Genomic DNA, 13,766 nt, shown 5'->3' with positions numbered 1-13,766 from the left:
GTGATGAGAAGCCCCCATACCACAACTAGAGAGTAGCCCCTGCTTGCTGCAACTAGAGAAAAGCCCGTGCCACAGCAAAGACTCAGCACAGCCAAAAACAAATAAATAAATAAATTTTAAAAAATTAAAAAACAATCTGAATAGGGATAATTATAAGGTAGCATGTGATAAAGGCCACTGGTGAGAGTTAAGTGACCTGCCTAAAGGAGACATCTGGGTGACTGTAGTGACAGAATATAAACAAGTAATACTGAGCACATGGGATCTGTATGTCAATATAAGTGGATATTTTTACTATAACCTTTATATCTTACAGACTTTATTCTAGTGTGAGATGTATAGCAAAATTATAGGTAAAATAATTCAGCAGCTTTCTGGAGGGTATCGTGACAAAACTGACTGGTTCAGAAACAAAAATTCTTCTGTCAAAAAGATCTGAAATAAAGATGCATTGAGACTGTCATCACTTCACAAAAGAGATTACTTAGGGACTGTTCCCAAGTTTTTTGTAGACAAAATTCCAACATAACTGAGAAAAAAGTATAAAATGAGATATTAGGATCCAAAGGAAACAAAAGCCATTTAGTAAAATAATGTGAATTTAAAGAACAAAGAACTTTTGGGAAGTCTTCACCCTAAGTTAAAAAAAAATATCTTTCAAGTTCCTGTGTCAATTGTTACAATGATTATGAAGTAACCTTTTAAAAAAAACAAGATCTAAGCAAAAAGATAGGGATTGCTCATGTCAAATTCTGATCATGGCAAAGGCGTATTTTATGTCTTCGGTAGCCTTATTTGATTGTTTCATGTATGGACTAAAAACAATTGAATACACAGTGATTCATTTCTAAAGACATCCCCACAAAAACAAACAATGCAAAACATAACCAAAAATATAAGAGCTCTTAGTATGTAGGTATACAAATTTCTAGACATTTTTGTCTTCTGTTTTATGATTATGTGTCATTCTTTTCTCTGTATTGATTAATATGCTGCTATATTTTATAAATAGAAATGTATTAGTTAACTTGACTTTTTCTATTGAGGTAAATGAAACATTTTCCACTTCATTGAATATTCTTCCCAATTTAACATGTAATGACTACTTTGTATTCTAGTATATTGTTGGTCTGTCATATATTTAACTAATAAGCTTTGCTGGACTTAGAATACTGAACGTTTCTTGTCCATCTCTGATATTTTGATCAACTGTAACCACTTCCAAGGCCAAAAAAGAGGTTTTAATTTGGATTACGTAGCCCCTTTTCTGTCTTGAAGTTCACAATAGAAAGAGGAAGATCTGCTCAGAGCAGGACACAGCTGCCCAATCTCAGGTTCATATCAATCTGATCACAATGGTACATTGGTCAGAAAATTTTCTACTGAAGTATCTGGGTCTGGGTTTCAATGCAGAAAAGACTCTGCAGCTGAGGCCTCTGGGAAATGAGTGAGGAATGCATTTGTCCAGAATCCTAACTTACCCAAGTTGTGTGTGATGGGAAGTGATTAGGAATCTGGAATGGAAGAGCATAAATGGTGATATTAACTGAAGCCCAGTGTGGAAACTCTAAAGCACATCTGAAAGTCTTTCTCTTTTCACAGGTCTGTGTTTTCTGGACTTGGCTTTTCTGATAGAGAAGTCCAGAGGACTGATCAGCTCTTACAGGTCTAAAACCATGGCCCGTGTAAGTTAATATTTCTCTTCTCGTTGAAATATGTGTGTGTGTGTTTAGGTCATGTAAGCATTTTCATTAATTTTCCTGCAGTTTCCTAAGAGAAAGTTTGCTCAAGTAACCTGTTTCCTAAAAAATAAATAAATAAATAATCTGTTTCCTAACTATTGTTCCAGAGAAATATGAGGTCAGATTACCTAGCACTGTCTCTGTTTGGCCCATTCAAAACTAGCATTCATATAATTATTTCCCAGATAATTCAGTATATTTTAAATGCCCATTTTTCAATTAAGGGAATAATGGGGCTTAAAGTTCTCTGAAGTAAAGATTTATGCTGTGCAGGTCAGATATGTAGTTTGGAGATAGAGACAGTTCAGTTCAGTCGCTCACTCGTGTCCGACTCTTTGTGACCCCATGGACTGCAGCATGCCAGGCCTCCCTGTCCATCACCAACTCCTGGAGCCTGCTCAAATTCATGTCCATTGAGTCAGTGATGCCATCCAACAATCTCATCCTCTGTTGCCCCTTCTCCTCCTGCCTTCAATCTTTCCCAGCATGAGTCTTTTCCAGTGAGTCAGTTCTTCGCATCAGGTGGCCAAAGTATTGGAGTTTCAGCTTCAGCATCACTCCTTCCAATGAATATTCAGGACTGATTTCCTTTAGAAGATAGAGATAGTGCTTCTATTTAACTATCCATGGTAAGACTTTGATGTTTTCCACAGATGTGAGATTTCCAGGTAGATGAGGTGGAATTTATTATTGAAATACCTGAATCTTAATGTGGTATGAAATTCTTGTTTTCTGTGGATTAGGTTATGATTGGGGCTTTTAACATGGTAGTCATGGATTTGCTAGGAAAGCCATGAGATATAAATACTAAGGCTATTTTGTTGTTAAATGAGACATGCTATGTTTGTGTAACATCTGTATAATTGACCAGCCTTCTTCAGTATCATTTAAGTCAAATGAGTTATCTTTTACTGCATAATTAATTACTCTGAAATTAATGAATTTAATTAATTACTCTGTATCTTAAAGCAGCAAACATTTATCTCACAGTTTCAGTCAGTCAGATACTTGGATGCGGCTTAGCTTGACTCTTCTGCTCTGGGTCTCTTACAGGGTTATCAATGTGTTGGTCAGATTTGCAGTCACTTTAAAGCCCTACTTTGAGTGGATCTGCATCCGAGCTCACTGAAGTGGTTGTTAACTTGATGCAGTTCTCATGGCTGTTGGATTGAGGGCCTCACTTCCTCAGTAGCTGTTGACTGGCAGCTGTTCTTGGTTTATTGTTGTGTGGGCCTCTCCTTAGAGCAGCTCACAACATGGTAGCTGGCTTCCACAGAGTGAGCAAGTGAACGGCAAGAGAGAATAAACAATGTGGAAATCATAGTTTTTATAAGTTAACGTTGAACATGACATTCCATCACTTTTCTATATTCTGTTCTATTAGAAATAATTCTCTCACTGGGTTCAGCTCACATTCAAAGGGAGAGGATTACATGAGGACATAAATTCCAGGAAATGGAGATTATTGGTAATCAATAAAGTTACCTGCCACACTCAGAATAAGGAAAACGTTCAGTAAGAAATGGTAGATGACAACAACAATGCCTATCATTATACGTAGCTGGTGAAAACAGGACCTTAGAATTGTGGAAAACTTTCCAAATGTTGTGTATCTCATTGTGTAAATGATTAAATCTGATTTACTTATAAAATACAATGTCATATACCAAAATAATACATGGATTTATGGAACAAAAATGCTTATGGCAATATCTGACATAATGAAGTACTTAATGCTTATTTCAAATCCGAAAGATGATGCTGTTAAAGTGCTGCAGTCAATATGCCAGCAAATCTGGGAAACTTAGCAATGGCCATAGGACTGGAAAAGGTCAGTTTTCATTCCAATCCCAAAGAAGGGCAATGCCAAAGAATGTTCAAACTACCGCACAATTGCACTCGTTTCACATGCTAGCAAAGTAATGCTCAAAATCCTCCAACCTAGGCTTCAACGATATGTGAACTGAGAACTTCCAGATATACAAGCTGGATTTAGAAAAGGCAGAGGAACCAAAGATCAAATTGCCATCCGCTGGATCATAGAAAAAGCTAGAGAATCTAGAAAAACATCTATGTCTTCTTCATTGATTATGCTAAAGATTTTGTATAGATTACAATAAACTGTGCAAAATTCTTAAAGAGATGGAAATACCAGAGCATCTTACCCACCTCCTGCAAAACCTATATGCAGGTCAAGAAGCAACAGTTAGAACCAGACATGGAACAATGGACTGGTTCAAAATTGGGAAAGGAGTATGACAAGACTGTATATTGTCACCCTGCTTACTTAATTTATATGCAGAGTACATCATGCGAAATGCCAGGCTAGGTGAAGCACAAGATGGAATCAAGATTGCCAGGAGAAATATCAGTAACTTCAGATATGCAGATGACACCACCCTTATGGCAGAAAGTGAAGAGGAAATAAAGAGCCTCTTGAAGGGGAAAGAGGAGAGTGAAAAAGCTGTCTTAAAACTCAACATTCAAAAAACGAAGATCATGGCATCCAGTGCCATCACTTCATGGCAAATGGAGGAACAATGGAAGCAGTGACAGACTTTATTTTCGTGGGCTCCAAAATCACTGTAGATGGTGACAATAGTCATGAAATTAAAAGACACTTGCTCTTTGGAAGAAAAGCAATGACAAACCTACACACCATATTAAAAAGCAGAGATATTACTTTGATGACAAAGGTCCATCTAATCAAAGCTATGGTTTTTCTAGTAGTCATGTGTGGATGTGAGAGCTGGACAATAAAAAAGGCTGAGTGACATAGAATTGATAACCTTCAAACTGTGGTGCTGGTGAAGACTCTTGAGAGTCCCTTGGACTGCGAGGAGATCAAACCCGTCAATCGTAAAGGAAATCAACCCTGAATATTCATTGGAAAGACTGATGCTGAAGCTGAAGCTCCAATACTTTGTCCACCTGATGCGAAGAGCTGACTCATTGGAAAAGACCCTGATGCTGGGAAAGATTGAAGGCAGAAGGAGAAGAGGGTGACAGAGGATGAGATGGTTGGATGGCATCACTTACTCGATGGACATGAGTTTGAGCAAACTCCGGGAGATGGTGAAGGACAGAGAAGCCTGGCGTGCTGCAGTCCATGGGGTCACAAAGAGTCGGACATGACTAGGCGACTGAACAACAATGCACGAAGGAAATCTTAATTTTATGCAACCCAGTTTTCTCAAATTTGAAGAAATATCTATTGAGAATTTTTGAGGCAGATACTATTTGAACATTATTCTTGCATAGGCTTTTTAATTTAGGAGGGAAACATTATTATTTTGTCCATTTCCAAATGGTTCAGATATTTAGAAGTATCCAGAGTATGCAAGACATTCGACCTGTGTCAGCAGGCTTCTTGAAAACTACGTATACATTGTACTTCAGTCTCCTTCCACATTCTAGATTGCCAGTCTACATGCTTTCATTTTATCTTTTCCTGCAGAGAAGTCCATCAATTCCTCTGCTTCTACTTTCAACTTACTTCTATTTTCTTTAATTTCTTCAGTGACACACGTATTTATGGTTTCAGGGATCGTTGACATTCAGTGATGTGGCCATAGGATTCTCTCAGCAGGAGTGGGAATGCCTGGACCCTGTTCAGAAGACTTTGTACCGGGATGTGATGATGGAGAACTATGGTAACTTGGTCTCATTGGGTATGTTCATTGCTGCTACTGCTAAGTCTGCTAAGTCGCTTCAGTTGTGTCTGACTCTGTGCGACCCCATAGACGGCAGCCCACCAGGCTCTGCCGTCCCTGGGATTCTCCAGGCAAGAATACTGGAGTGGGTTGCCATTTCCTTCTCCAATGCATGAAAGGGTATGTTCATTAGCCTCAAATAACTTAGGTTAATTTAGAATCTGCTCTATAGGCTGTGTATTTTTTCCACTCTGATTTGCAGGGCTGCCTTTCAAGAAACTAACTAAATTTGTTTTTCCTCTCCCTCAAAAAGTGGCTAAGCTTTGTCAGGTTAGAAATGGCAGCACCATTAAATACCTTAATCTTCCCTATCCTTCAGTCATACTTATATCTCCATGTGTTCTCTTTTTGTATTTGCATCTCTTCCATAATGAGCAAGCAGCTAAATTAGAAATTTGTGGCATATATTGTAGAACATGGTCAAAGGATCCAAGTTTTCTTGTCCATTTGTGTTCCAAATTGCTCTAATACTTCATTTTATGATTTGAAATAGTTTTAGGGATATTAGCATATCACAGGGCCCTGAATTGCTCTCAGAACCTCCACAGTTTGTATGATAATGGGTTGGTTAATTGGAATTTATTTAAAATTGTACCAAAAGCAGTTTATTTCCTAAAACAAAGTCTTCATCTGATTTGTGACTAAAAGTTGTGATCAGTGAAAGTTACACTCAGAATGGAATGAATATCTTATAGCTGTCTTTTCTTGTGTCCTCTAGTGATACTAGAGCATAAGAATAAAGTTAATAGTTAACATTTTGATTACTGTGTAGTAATCATTATTCTAGGTACATTATGTGATTTAACTTATTAAAATAACTTGAGTACTGATTTAATTCCCCCCAACAGTACTATTATCCCCATTTTAATAAAGGAGAATACTGAGGTGCAGTGGGTTTAAATGAATTGTTCAAGCTTATGCCAAAGGCAGGAATTGATTCCAGGCTTCAGAGTATCTTTTTAACCACATTATGCTTGACCTCTAGAGTTAGAAGACATATGAGTTTGAATTTTAAACACAGCAAAACAAAAGCTTTACCTTACCAACTCATCTCTTGTTCTTTAACCCTCTCATTCTTCTCTAAAATAGTCAATATCATTATGATCTTTTGTAATCGTAATTATAGTTTTAATCTTGACTAGTCACAATTTATTTCTCCATCCTGTAGCATTCTTTTTTCTTTAAAGCAGGCCATTCCATTTCTAAGCCAAATGTAATTACCTTACTGGAGCAAGGAAAAGAGCCCTGGCTAGTTGTGAGAGAAGAAACAAGAAGTTGCTGTACAGGTAAGAGCCAGTCAGGCAGAAGTCATCTGTGTAAGTGATAGGCCAGGCGGTATACACCTGGTAAACATAGCCTTGAAACATTAGTTGGAAAGCTCCCTTCTCAGTGTCGTGTGCTAAGTTGCTTCAGTCATGTCCAGCTCTTTGCGACCCCGTGAACTGGAGCTCACCAGGCTCCTCTGGCCATGGCATTTCTGAGCCAAGATTACTGGAGTGGGTTGCCATATCCTTCTCCAGGGGATCTTCCTGACCCAGGGATCAAACCTGAGTCTCCTGCATTGCAGGCAGATTCTTTACCGACTGAGCCACCAGGGACACCCAGTAACTGCATGTTTAACAATCTTAGAAAGTTTACATTGCTCCATTCCACTTACTCCATATCCTTTTCAACACTTGATCTTGTCAGTCTCTTAAATTCTAGATACTATAGTTGAAATGTAGTAGTAGCTTAGTGCTTTTAATTTGCATTTCCATGATGACTAATGATCTTGAGTTTCTTTCATTTACTGATCATTCATATTTTTAGGAATATTTGTTCAAATCTTTACCCATTTGAAATCATTATTTTCTTATACTTGAGGGGTAACTGTTCTTTATCTTGCAACAGAAGGAAGTTGTTTTGGAACAATTAAAAACATTTTCCCCACAATTTGTCTTACCTATTTTATTAATATCTTATAAGAAATTTTAAAATTTTTATATATTCCAATTTATCAAATTCCTCTTTTATGATTTTTTTGGGGGGTATACTATGAAAGAAATCTTTGCCTGCCCCAAGGTGGCAAAGTTTTTTCCCTATGTTTTCTTGACTTTTTCTAAGTTTTGCTTTTACATTTAGTTCTGTATTCATTTTGAGTTAATTTTTTATTACAGTGTGAGTAGGGTTCAGGACTAATGGTTTTCCTATGGATATAGTTATTCTAGCACCATTTTTTAAAAAAGGAATTTCCTTTCCCCTTTGGATTGCTTTGGCACCCCGATGGATTATATGTGTGTGTGTCTGTTTCTGGTCTCTATTGTGTTCTATGTTGGCATAGAATGTGAGAGTCTTGAGGTAGATGTTTTCATTTGTGACCTTTGTTGAATTGAGGTCGTTTTTTTTTGTTCCTAGTTTGCTGATTTCTTTTTTGTTGTTGTTTGTTTTTGCTGTGAATGGGTGTTCAATTTTGTCAAATGCTTTAACTGAGTCTATTAAAAATTTTTTTCAAAACTTGACATTTCTTGTGTCTCCTCGTAATCCGTCCTCCTCTGTCTCCTTCCAGCTTCCTTAGATAAGCACTGATCTACTATCTACTTTCTATCACAATTGAGTTGATTGCATTTTCTATAGTTTTATATAAACATGAGAGTGTGAAGTTTTTCATCTTCCTTTAGTCAGTGTAATTATGTTGAAGTTTATCGTGTTGTTATTTGTATTTTACTGTTTATTGCTCATAACTATACCAGTATTTGACTATACCACAGTTTGTTTCTTCATTATTTGTTGATGGACATTTTTGGTTTTTAGCAATAACAAATTAAGATGCTGTAGACATTTGTTTACAAGTTTTTGAATGGACATATGCTTTCATTTCTTCAGGCTAAATACCGAGCAGTTGAATGCCTGGATTGTATGGGACGTGTATGATTAAATGTGTAAGATTTAAAATTCAAATTTATTTATTTATGTTTGGCCATGCTGGGTCCTCGTTGAGGCTCAAGGGCTTTCTCCAGTGGGGGCTATTCTCTAGTTGCAGTGCGTGGCTTCTCATTGTGGTGGCTTCTCTTGTTGCAGAGCATGGGCTCTAGGATGCGGGTTTCAGTAGTTGTGGCTCACAGGCTTAGTTGCCTGGTGGCATGTGGAATCTTCCTGGATCAGGGATCATACCTGCGTCCCCTGCATTGGCAGGTGGATTCTTAACCACTGGACCACCAAGGAAGTCCAAGATTTTAAATTTAAATACATAAGATTATAAATTTAAATTTGTAAGAAACTTTTATCGAGTTTTTATACCATTTCACATCTCCACCAGCTCTAAGAGGAGGGTGGATCCTCCATATGTTATGAACAATTGGTATGATCAGTCTTTTTAATTTTGGTCTTTCAAATAAGTATATAGTGGCATTTTGTTGTGGCTTAAATCTGATTCTCTGTAATGGATAATGATATTGAGTATCGTATTTACTGTTTCTTTGGTGCAGTATCTTAAAATCTTTTGTCTGTTTTCTTATTGAACTTGTAAGTTACTTTTCATGTTCTACATTAAAATATAATCTTTTTTAATATTCTCTTTTTAATTGTGATTTTTCCTTTCATTCTTGTAGCAGTATGTTTTGGAGAACAGAAGTTTTTAACTTTCACAAAATTGAGTTTACCTGTTTATTCTTTATAAATCATGACTTTTGATGTATCTAAGAATTCTCCTTGCTGTCCAAGGGACTCTTAAGAGTCTTCTTCAACACCACAGTTCAAAAGCATCAATTCTTTGGCACTCAGCTTTCTTTATCGTCTAACTCTCACATCCATCCATGACCACTGGAAAAATCATAGCTTTGACTAGACTGACCTTTGTTGGCAAAGTAATGTCTCTGCTTTTTAATATGCTGTCTAGGTTGGCCATAACTTTTCTTCCAAGGAGCAAGCGTCTTTTAATTTCATGGCTTCAGTCACTCTCTGCGGTGATTTTGGAGCCCAAAAAAATAAAGTCTGTCGCTGTTTCCACTGTTTCCCCATCTATTTGCCATGAAGTGATGGGACCAGATGCCATGATCTTAGTTTTCTGAATGTTGAGCTTTAAGCCAACTTTTCACTCTCCTCTTTCACTTTCATCAAGAGGCTCTTTAGTTCTTCTCCGCTTTCTGCCATAAGGATGGTGTCATCTGCATATCTGAGGTTATTGTTATTTCTCCTGGCAGTCTTGATTCCAACTTGTGCTTCCTCCAGCCCAGCGTTTCTCATGATGTACTCTGCATATAAGTTAAATAAGCAGGGTGACAATATACAGCCTTGACGTACTCCTTTCCTGACTTGGAACCAGTCTATTGTTCCATGTCCAGTTCTAACTGTTGCTTCTAGACCTGCATACAGATTTCTCAGGAGGCAGGTCAGGTGGTCTGGTATTCCAGCCAGTCCATCCTAAAGGAAATTGGTCCTGAATATTCATTGGAAGGACTGATGCTGAAATTGAAACTCCAATACTTTGGCCACCTGATGTGAAGAACTTACTCATTTGAACAGACCCTGATGCTGGGAAAGATTGAGGGCAGGAGGAGAAGGGGACAACAGAGGATGAGATGGTTGGATGGCATCACCGACTCAATGGACAATGGACATGAGTTTGAGTAAACTCATAGGAGTTGGTGATGGACGGGGAGCCCTGGTGTGCTCCAGTCCGTGGGATCACAAAGAGTCCAACATGACTTAGTGACTGAACTGAACTGAACTGAACTGAAGAATTCTTTGCCTAGCCCAAGGTCACACATTTTTTTCCTGTTTTCTTCTAGAAGTTGCACAGTTTTATGTTTAACTTTCAGGTCTGTGATCCGTTTTTTAGTTCATTTTTATTTATGAAAGTCTGGATTCTTTTTTTCTTTTTCTTTTTTGGCATATGACTATCCCAGTTGTTCCTGCATCATTTCTTTCTTCACTATTACCTTTGAAATGATGAAAGTAAAATTTTCACATATGTTTGGATCTATTTCTGATACTCTGTTCCATTGGTTATGTGTCAGTTTGATGTGTCTTGCTGATTACTGTATCTTCATAAGTCTTATAATTAAGTAGTGTTATTTAGTCCTTGTATTACAGTCTTTTCAAAGTTTAACTATTCTAGATCCTTTGCATTTCCTTATAAATTTTAGGATCAGCTTGTCAGTTTCATCATAGACAACAAAAATGTCTGCTAGGACTTTTTAATGAAATTACATTAAATCTATAAATCAATTCAGCAATAATTATTGACATCTTAATAATATCAGGTTTTACATTCCATGAACATGATATATCTCTCCATTTATTTATTTATATTTCTCAGTAGTGTTTTGTAGTTTATAGTGTACAGGTCTTACACATCTTTTTTGAGATATATCCCTCATGATATCCTATTTTTGACACTAAAGTTTTTAAAATTTGAATTCTTGAGTGTTCTTTCATATTTATTGTACATATTGGTTGTATATGCTTCAGCCTTGCTAAACTCAAGTTATTATCTTCTAGTAGCTGTTTTGTAGATTACATTTGACTTTCTACATGTATGATTAAGTAATATTGATTAATGACATTTTTGTTTCTTAGCTTTTCTCCTGCATGCCTTTATTTATTTTCTTGACTTATTGCACTGCCTGGAACCTCTAGTGCAATGTTGAATAGAAGTGCTGTGGGCATAACTTTTTATTGTTCCTGATCATGTGTGGTAATTCTCTCACCGTTGGATATGATGTTAGTTGTGGGTTTTTGGCAGATGATCTTTATTAGGATGAGTTCTTTGTTTCTAGTTTGCTGTAATTTTTTTTTGTAGATTTTCTTTAATGTGAACTATTTTTTTAAGGTCTTTATTGAATTTGTTACAATATTGTTTCTGTTATTTATGTTATGGTTTTTTGGCTGCAAAACATGTGGGATCATAGCTCCTGACCAGGGGTTGAACCCACACCCCCTGCATTGGAAGGCGAACTCTTAACCATTGAATCACCAAGAAAGTCCCTGCTGTGAGTTTTTATGAGGGACAGATATGACTTTTATTAAATGCTTTATAAAAAATTTTTTTTAGACATGATCCATATGGGTTTTATAGTTAATTATATTGATGGAATTTTTAAATATTAAACCAGTCTTGTATTCCTGAGATTGATCATTGATATGGTCTGAATGTTTCTATACCCCAGTATGCACATATTGAAATCCTAACCCCCGAAGATAATGGGATTTGGAGGAAAAGCCCTTGGGATTTGCTTAGGGCATGAAGGTAGAGCCCTGATGAGTAGACTTAGTGTTCTTATTAAGAGTTCCCATACAGATTCCTAACCCCTTACACTGTATGAGAATGCATTGAGAATGCATACTGGCTATGAACTAGGAAGAAGGCCTTTCCCAGAATATAATCATACTGGTCCCTTGATCTTGGACTTCTCAGCCTTTGGAACTGTGAGAGATAAACTTCTGTGTTTATGAGCTACCCAGGGTATTTTTTGTTACAGTAGCCCAAATGGACTAAGACAGGTATAATGTATTATCTTTTTTATATGTTGATCAATTCTGTTAAGATAGTGTTTAGTATTTTGCATATATATGTTTACAAAGACTTCCCAGATGGCTCAGGGATAAAGAATCCACCTGCCAAGCAGGTTCTATCCCTTGGTCAGGAAGATTCCCTGGGGAAGGAAATGGCAACCCAATCCATTATTCTTGCCAGATAATTCCATGGACAGAGGAGCCTGGCAGGCTACAGTCCATAGGGTCACAGAGTTGGACATGACTGATCGACTAAGTATGCACACAAATATGTTTACAAGATTTTATACTGTGTAATTTTCACTTCTTACAATGTTTTTCTCCAGTTTGGTATCAGAGTAACTAGCTGCATAGAGTGATTCACACCTCAATTTTCTGAAAGAGTTTGTTTAGAATTGGTAGTACTTCTTCAATAAGTATTTGAAACAATTCACCAGTGAAATCACTTGTGCTTGTAACTTTCTTCATGGGGAGGTTTTCAAATTGTTTTGTAGGCATAGTGTTGCCACACTGATTTATATCCTCATGCACATGTCATTGTTGGTGAGGGTGAATGTTGTACTGATCCATACCCAAATGGGCTTCCCTGATAGCTCAGTTGGTAAAGAATCTGCCTGCAATGCAGGAGACCCGGGTTTGATCCCCGGGTTGGGAAGATCCCTTGGAGAAGGGAAAGGCTACCCACTCTAGTATTCTGGCCTGGAGAATTGCATGGACTGTATAGTCCATGGGGTTGCAACAAGTCGGACACGACTGAGCGCCTTTCACTTTCACATATCCAAATACCAAATTAAAAAATCTCCTTTTCTGGCTATTTTTGTCCCAGCATTCCCCCCTTGCTTTCTAGTTTGTCAATGCTCCCTCTCATTGTTCTTCTAGCCAGAAATATTGTGGCTTTCCTGTTGGAAATTTTGTAGCATGCTTACCCCACAATAACTTGGACCTGCCCTTGAAACACAGACATGAGAGTGAGTTAAGCAAGAAACTCAGCTCAGTCTCGGCTGCTTTGTAAAGTCTGACTCCTTTCCAAAGCCCTCCTGCTTTTATTTACAGCCTTAATGTAGTTAATTTTTCTGTTTTGTCAAGTGTTAGCTGTTGAAATCAGTCAGAGAGGGGGCAGGCCATAGGAACTTCATGCTACCGTACTGGTACTAGAACTTCTTCAAGTAGAGTTATTTAATGATGAGAAACAATTTTTTTCTCTTGTATCACTGTTGATTAATTGCTTTTTATTGCATGTTTTTTATCTGTCACAATCATTTTTAGCCACTATTTTTTAAATTTTTTGGCCAGTTTAAATTTTCTAAGCCTTTGAATTCTTCCTCTCTTTTTGGCATAATAGCCTAAATTTTCCCTTTGTCCAGCTATGCTGTATCCATTTTTTTAGACCTAGATATTGAGAAATTACAATACAGGTGTTAAAATATGTTTATTACTTTTTTTTTTCTGGCAGCTTTTTTTCTGTTTCTTCTGTAGCATCTGATTGGTTTAGGCTTTCTCTTCTGTGGTCAGTTTTGATAAATTTTCCTAGAAAGTAATCCATACTTTCAAAAGTATTCATGTAGTATAATTCATACAAATTATACCTTACAGTTTGAATAAATTCCTGTTTCTTTTAATTCCTCTAGTGGTTCTTGTTTTCCTCTTATTATTATTTGTTTTTAATTGTCTTTTTTAATTGGTTTATATAACACTTCTTATAATGATTTTTTTAAAGCACCAGCTCTTTATTTGTTAATGCTACTGTTTTCTAACTCTTTATGTTCTACTTTTATCTTTATTTTACCGCCTCCCTCTACTTTGTTGTTTGTTGTTTATT

General features: G+C 36.9%; 1 protein-coding gene across 5 annotated transcripts in view; it reads left to right on the top strand.

Moving 5' to 3' along the window:
* Positions 1-13,766, top strand: part of LOC145515674 (uncharacterized) — a 189,202-nt gene that overhangs the window by 170,116 nt on the left and 5,320 nt on the right. For 2 of the 5 annotated variants that reach the window (XM_081516711.1, XM_081516714.1), the window contains exons 2-4: positions 1,603-1,685; positions 5,287-5,413; positions 6,646-6,741. In XM_081516711.1, the coding sequence (XP_081372837.1) occupies positions 1,603-1,685; positions 5,287-5,413; positions 6,646-6,741 (306 nt within the window). Of the gene's footprint in view, positions 1-1,602; positions 1,686-5,286; positions 5,414-6,642; positions 6,742-13,766 lie in introns of all 5 variants that reach the window. The other 3 variants (XM_081516712.1, XM_081516715.1, XM_081516713.1) reach the window with 2 other exon arrangements.

This window comes from Giraffa tippelskirchi, chromosome 7 (genome assembly GCF_054371585.1).
Source record: "Giraffa tippelskirchi isolate mGirTip1 chromosome 7, T2T-mGirTip1v1.2.pri, whole genome shotgun sequence".
In the NCBI taxonomy this organism is placed as follows: Eukaryota; Metazoa; Chordata; class Mammalia; order Artiodactyla; family Giraffidae; genus Giraffa; species Giraffa tippelskirchi.
This window is presented reverse-complemented; position numbering and strand designations above follow the sequence as displayed.